The 7,315-nt window shown below is 39.7% G+C and overlaps 1 protein-coding gene across 1 annotated transcript in view; it reads left to right on the top strand.

Annotated features, from left to right (window-relative positions):
- LOC106883150 (YEATS domain-containing protein 2) overlaps positions 1 to 7,315 on the top strand; it is a 37,266-nt gene that overhangs the window by 22,128 nt on the left and 7,823 nt on the right. Inside the window, exons 10-12 of the mRNA XM_014934054.2 lie at positions 934 to 3,860; positions 5,198 to 5,354; positions 6,712 to 6,856. Of these exons, the coding sequence (XP_014789540.1) occupies positions 934 to 3,860; positions 5,198 to 5,354; positions 6,712 to 6,856 (3,229 nt within the window). The remainder of the gene's footprint in view (positions 1 to 933; positions 3,861 to 5,197; positions 5,355 to 6,711; positions 6,857 to 7,315) is intronic.

A 7,315-nucleotide genomic window follows, 5' to 3' on the forward strand; every position in this document is an offset into this window, starting at 1 on the left:
AAAGATGATTGCAGTACGCACGTTTCATGCTACTCCATTTATTTAAGTAATGCGAGCATAGACTTGGCTATGTCAAGATGGATTTTTATATATTCTTCCTCCCACTTGGATTTGAAAATGTTGCCACAATTATAATATGTCTATTCTACTGTGATTTTCTGCATTTTCCTGCAGCTGAAGATTGCTCTGCATATTGCACTTAATGTAATGCTCGCATTACTTAAATAAATGGAGTAGCATGAAACGTGCGTACTGCAATCATCTTTGAAATCCGTGTTGCTTATTTTGATTATATATATATATATATATATATATATATATATATAAAATAAAGAACCAGTTAGTTAAGTACTGGGTGTGATTTAATTGACTATACTTAACCGTCAAAATTAGTGGCTTTAATGAATTCCCTCTTCCTTTATCTTACTTTCTCACTTCTTTTCCTCTCCTTTCCAACTGAGGCATCCATGTATCTACTCTACAGCCAGACCCCCTATATCTGCCCTCTCTATACCTTAAATTTCTCATCAACTGGCACAAAACCACACCCTGTCAATACTACTCCCTACCTTCTTAGTTGAGGCGTTTTGTCTTGTAAGGTACTTGGTGATTCTGTTGGTGATGGGACCATGTAAAAAAAAAAAACACCCTACACACTCTGTAAAGCGGTTGCTGTTAGGAAGTGCCCTTAGAACCTATTCTGAAACAGACGAGTGGAGTCTGGTGCCGCCTTCCATTTTGCCAGCTCCTGTCAGACCGTCCAACCCACACTAGCATGGAAAACGGATGTTCGATGGTGATGATGACCAACTAAGTATTTGGTGTGACTTAATTGACTGTAGTTAGCTTTCGAAATTTACGGCCTCTGTGAATTATCTACATGTGTTCCCTGTTGATATAACTAATCCCCTTTATGTGTCTTGTTTTATACAGACGGTCGAAATTGAAATTGAGAAAGGAAGACCATCTGAGAATGATTCACCAGTTACAACATCTACATCATCTAATGTCTCTTGCGCAACTAAAACTCAAGCCCCTGTTGCGGGAACCCAATCCCAAGATTCTGGTGAAAGGACCCAAGATTCCAGACTGAACTCTAATGGTGTCACATCATCATCTCCAAGTGAAATAGTTTCTGCTGTAAACCCCAAAGTTGCAACAGAAAAGGAAAACACGACTGTTAGCGAATTAAAGAAGGAACTAGTGTTGGATTCCTCGAATGTCAAAAATGGTGTGTTGCCCAGTGATACAACAAAATCGCCAAGTAAATTGAAAGTATACAAATTAACCGTTGGTAGTTCCTCGTCAACAGTTAACGAAGTCCCTCTGTGTTTACTGCCAGAAAACTCTGAGAGTTTTTCTCTTGCCAACAGCACCTCTACTCCATTGATCACATCTGCAGTTTCTGGCAGTGATGCAAAAGTGACATGCACAGCAGCAACACCACCAATAATAACAACAGCAGCAGCAGCAGCGATGACTATAACAGCAGCATCACCAGTGATAACAAAAACTGCTACACCAGAGACAACAATAATTGCATCACCGGCAGCATCATTAACAACAACAACAGCAACATCATTTACAACTATAACACCAGCACCAGCACCAGTTGCAACAATAACACCTGTGACGTTGGCTACAACAACAACAACAACAGCCACAAATCTAACAAAACCTGTTATTTCTTGTAATACTACCCTTCCTTATTTTGTCACGTTGACCTCACTTCCCAGCTCTAAGCTACCAATTCCTGTTGCTGCTGTTCCCGTCGCTGTGTCCAAACAAAAATTTGCTGCTGTTGCATCGACGACGACAACAACAACAGCAAGTTCCACCAGTATTGTTGGATCGACAGCAACAACTGCCACAATAACAACAGCAGCCTCTGTATTGCCTGCTACCGCTATTTTAGCACCAAAACCTGCGAATCTTCAAGGAGCAGCACCGGTTCCTATGAAGGTTCAAAACTTGCAGAACCTTCCTCTCAACACTCTGCTGAAGTGTCTCAACAACCAAGGTAAAGTGCTCTTAATGTCACAACCTCTAGTTGGTAAATCAACGACATGTCTGCCCGCGAGTGCTTTAGTCTCGTCACAAACTAATACTGCATCTCCAGTCTCTGCAACAGTTACAAGTTTGCTTCACAGCAACTCATCGTCTGTCACCACAACAACATCAAGCACCAAACCTCCTATAACTATTTCAAAACCTTTCCTAACGAATGATGCTATTAAGAAGGTCCCCAATAACATTGATGTTCGATCACTTGATAGTAGTAGTGGTGCTACTAAAACATACACAATTCAATTGGGTTCAGCTTCTAATTTACCAGAAGTTTCTGGGCAGAATGATTCTGTCTTAAAAGATAAAGCTAATCCCAAAAAAGAAAACACACCAGTTATCTCCCCATTCCGAGTAACTTCAAAAGGTTTGATTTCCATTCCAAGCAGCACAGTTGGGGTGTGTTGGTCATCACCTGTCACTGTTCAGTCTTCACTTTCACAAATAAATAAGCCAAATCCAGTTGCTTCTCATACCTTGCTCAGTATGGGTTCATTGTCTCAATCCAACGTTTTGCCAACGTCTCTCATGTCCCTGTCTTCTAAAGTGCCAACCACAACAAATACTTCTGTAATATTATTATCCTCTTCACCAGTCAACAAGAACACTTCCCTTCTTGCTGCTAGCTCACCTGTAAAGAAAACTATAACTCAACCAGGGATTTTCATTCCGACTGTGACACCTGGTGTCGTTCGACCCCTTGTCAGCGAAATCAAAAGTACACCAGGCAAATCTTCCCTTTTGCTTCTCAGTTCAACAACGAGTGGCCTAAATAAGGGACCTATTGTGACAGGTAACAAAATTCTTCAAAGCTCTCCTTCTGTTATGAACAGTGTTTCAGTTTCAAATACTTCTGGTACGACCACCCCCATACAACCTTTCATCTTGAGCTCCAGTAATTCTTCAATCAGTCCTGCTGCTACACGTCTTCCTCTGATGTCACAGAGCACTCCAGTGATAAATGTCGGTATGCAAAATGTGAAAACTCTAGCGAGATCTGGAGAATGGCGACAGCCAGTTAGGTGTAATCTAGTGACTAGTAGTTCTACACTTCAAACATTGCCTTCAACTTTCAGCACAGGGAAACAAACCTATGTGTTAACAACCACACGAAATAAGGGTCTGTCTCTGTTACCTTCACATCTCTTCTTGAAACCCAATACAGAAACGAAACCAGATGCCTGTCAGTCACTTCTTACAAAATCTTCAACTTCCAACATGAACACTACCCAGCCTGTTTTGTCTGGCATTGGGTCAACACCTAATACTGTGGCTACCACATCTGGTAGTTTATTGAACACACCTAGACCTATGCTGTTGCTTAAGAATCCAAACAAGACTGCAATGATTGTTACACCTGTTAATAACTCTACCATGCCAACAGGTAGAATTTGGCCATCTGCATCGGTTGCAGAGAAACCTGCCAACAGTAATATTACAAGCAGCCAAGAAGGGGCAGGCACCAATGTTTCTCTTCAGGTACAATATTCAAATGGTAATCTGGTCCTGGCCCCACCATCTGGCTTTGGTAACAACAGCTTATCACAGAAAGTGCTTCTTAAAGTAATACCGTCCACTTCAACATGTAACCCATCTTCTGTAAGTAGTTTACCAAAGAGCAGTAACGGAACTGTCTCGCTCAGCACTGTAACTACAACTGTTAGCTCTACCACCTTTCCCAAAACAACATCTGTGATTACCAAACAGGTGAGACCAACTGTATGTGAGAAAAAGATCCATGGTTACAATAAAGCCAAAAAAATCCAACCAGTTAATATCTCAGTTCCTTCAATCAAGTAAGAATTTCCCATTATTTTTCAATTATGTTTTTTATTTGTTATGTTTTTATTTAAGCAGGTACATGTGCGGTTAAGAAGTAGGAACCTTGCTACTTACTTCCCAACCTTGTGGTCTTGGGTTCAGTCCCATTGTGTGGCACCTTCAGTTTAGTGTACTGGAGTCCCAGACCACAATCAAAGCCTTCTGATTAAATTTAGTTGGCAAAGACTGAACGAAACATCTGTGTGTGTGTGTGTGTGTGTGAGTTGTTGGTGTTGGGAAGGGCATCTCCAGCTTTAGAATCCCTACCTAAACGGATGCAGCAGCCTAGGATAGTTTTTCTACCTGGCTGGCTTCTGTCAGCTGCATGGAAGATGTTACATGAAGGACATGATCTTGGTAGTGGTTGGTTCATCATGAAATGACTTCAGTACCTAACTTTGATCAAGTAGGAAAGGCACTTTTCATTTTCCTAACAGCTTTAACTAAAATCTCTTGTGTGGTGGAAGAGGCTACAAAAGTCTCGAGACAGATGCTTTCCTCTTTGGTTAAATCACCATCAAATTTTCCAAGTTTCACTCGAAAGGGATGCTGAACAGGGAGAAAAAAAGTGGCTTCCTTTAGTGAGTTTGTTAAAAGGTGGGTGACTGTGGTGAAAATGGTTAAGAGTCTATGGAAGTGTTCTGTGTTTGTATCTGTGGGTCAGAGAACAACAGTTGAGAAGAGGTCAGGATATCTTGTCTCTGTGGAGTTCTTTAACTGATCCTAGTTGGAGATCGTCTTCTCTCAATCCAAAAGATTGTACCATCTATATATTTCTATACTACACATGCGCAGGAGTGGCTGTGTGGTAAGTAGCTTGCTTACCAACCACATGGTTCCGGGTTCATTCCCACTGCGTGGCATCTTGGGCAAGTTTTTTTCTACTATAGTCTCTGGCCGACCAAAGCCTTGTCAGTGGATTTGGTAGACGGAAAACTGAAAGAAGCCCGTCATATATATGTGTTTGTCCCCCCAACTTCGCTTGACAATTAATGCTGGTGTATTTACATTCCCGTAACTTAGCTGTTCGGCAAAAGAGACCAATAGAATAAGTACTAGGCTTCCAAAGAATAAGTCCTGGGGTCGATTTGCTCGACTAAAGGCAGTGCTCCAGCATGGCCGCAGTCAAATGACTGAAACAAGTAAAAGAGTAAAGAGTATGCTCTGTTATCATATCCATCTTCTGTAAATTTGCTCACTTTATAGAATGTGTCTCTGTACTGTTATCTTCCTCTTATACCCCTCTGGCAAATAAAAGAAATTATCATCTCATTATTTTCCATTCTATTTGTTTTTTGTTTTACTTATTTAGCTTCAATGCATTAACCGACATGATGTCAGTCATCCGAGCTGTAGTCCGTCTGCACCCACTGGTCAGTGAAGGTGTTGACCGTTCTCTACATCCATATGCAACGGATACTGTTGAACAATGGCTGTCTTGGAATATAGGCAAGAGAAGGGCATCAGAAGTAAGATAACACTTTTGTTGGTTGTTTTTTTTTTCTTCTTTTCTCTTATTACTAAGAATCTTCTTTGTGATCATAGAATTTGAAGCAGAAGTTTTGTAGAAGGATGTCAGTCCTACCAACATTATAGATTTGGAAATGGTCACTTAGTAATTATCCTTTTGTATTTTGGTATAACTGGAAAACTAGATTGGTGGATTGCTTGTGGTCATTCACCTGATCACCTGATTGTAATAGGTCAGCTTGAGTAGAGCTGTCTGGGTGTTATATAACAGCGCTACTTAAACGTTTTTTATTCATGACCCTACTTTTCATCACGGGATTTTTCATGACCCCAGCTATTGAATATGAAATAAAACATACAAATAAATACATAAATCATTAATTTTTTTTGCTGAACAATATACATATAAAAAAAATGGAGTTATATTATTTGTCAAAATAAAAGTGGTTTTAGGATTTGTGCATTTGTGAAATTACATATAAACTGAAATTCAAAACTGTTTTGAATATAATTTTCGTGATCCCAACATTTCGCTTTGCAGCCCCATTTGTTGTTGCGACCCATAGTTTAAGAAGTGCAGTTATATGACAATAACTCTTTTTACAATTACTTAAGTATAATTTTTTGGGTATTAATTAGTATAAGGCGAGCTGGCAGAATCATTAGCACACTGGGCAAAAATGCTTGGCAGTATTTCGTCTGCTGCTACGTTCTGAGTTCAAATTCTGCCGAAGTTGATTTTGCCTTTCATTCTTTTGGGGTCGATTAAATAAGTACCATTTGTGCACTGGGGTTGATGTAATTGACTCAATCCCTTTGTCTGTCCTTGTTTGTCTCCTCTATGTTTAGCCCCTTGTGGGCAATAAAGAAATAAATATTTAGTGGCATTTTGTCTGTCTTCATGTTCTTTGTTCAAATTCTGCCTGGCTGTCCAGCCTTTGTCTTTTTCTGTCCAAAGAGGTTTTTAAACAAGATAATCTACAACTTTATGTAAAAACAAATTATTTCGTGTTCTCTCAAAGTTTCTAAATTCATATGACATTAACAATATCCCTTAACAATTATGACATTTAACGGTCGTGGCATGAACATGGCTTCTGAAATTGAGAAATGCAAAGGGTTGCTTTGGTCTAGTGGTAGAACATTTGTCATGTTTACAAAAGATGTTGTTTCGAGTCCTGTGAGCAGCCTTTGACTTCTCTCCGAAAAGGTTTTTTTTTATCAACATGCTATTATTTATAATTTTATCGTATTCAAGTTCTACCATTAAAAATATGTATTTTAAAATTATTTTTATAAAATTTTGTGAAACATTTTTGTCCTAATATTTTTTTTTCTCATTTTCTTTGAAATCAGTGGCAGAGAGCATCTTCTGTAAAGAATTATATCCTGAAGCTATTATCAGGATCAGCATCAACAAACTTCAGTGCTGCCGATGTGTGGAGTACCAAACAGATATTTTCTTGGTGCCGCTTGCATGCCTACACGCCACACCATCTTGGTAAGCTATGCTGCAATATTATAACCATGTCCTAATTTTTCTTGAAAAATCTATCGTTTACCTATTTCAGTCATTGGTGCAGGAGTGGCTGTGTGGTAAGTAGCTTGCTTACAAACCACATGGTTCCGGGTTCATTCCCACTGCGTGATACCTTGGGCAAGTGTCTTCTACTATAGCCTCGGGCCGACCAAAACCTTGTGAGTGGATTTGGTAGACGGAAACTGAAAGAAGCCCGTCGTATATATGTATATATATATGTTTGTGTGTCTGTGTTTGTCCCAACAGCATCGCTTGACAACCGATAGTGGTATGTTTACATCCCCGTAACTTAGCGGTTCGGCAAAAGAGACCGATAGAATAAGTACTAGGCTTCCAAAGAATAAGTCCTGGGGTCGATTTACTCGACTAAAAGGCGGTGCTCCAGCATGGCTGCAGTCAAATGACTGAAACAAAGAAATG

The sequence above is a fragment of the Octopus bimaculoides genome, chromosome 6 (assembly GCF_001194135.2).
Source record: "Octopus bimaculoides isolate UCB-OBI-ISO-001 chromosome 6, ASM119413v2, whole genome shotgun sequence".
Classification (NCBI taxonomy): domain Eukaryota; kingdom Metazoa; phylum Mollusca; class Cephalopoda; order Octopoda; family Octopodidae; genus Octopus; species Octopus bimaculoides.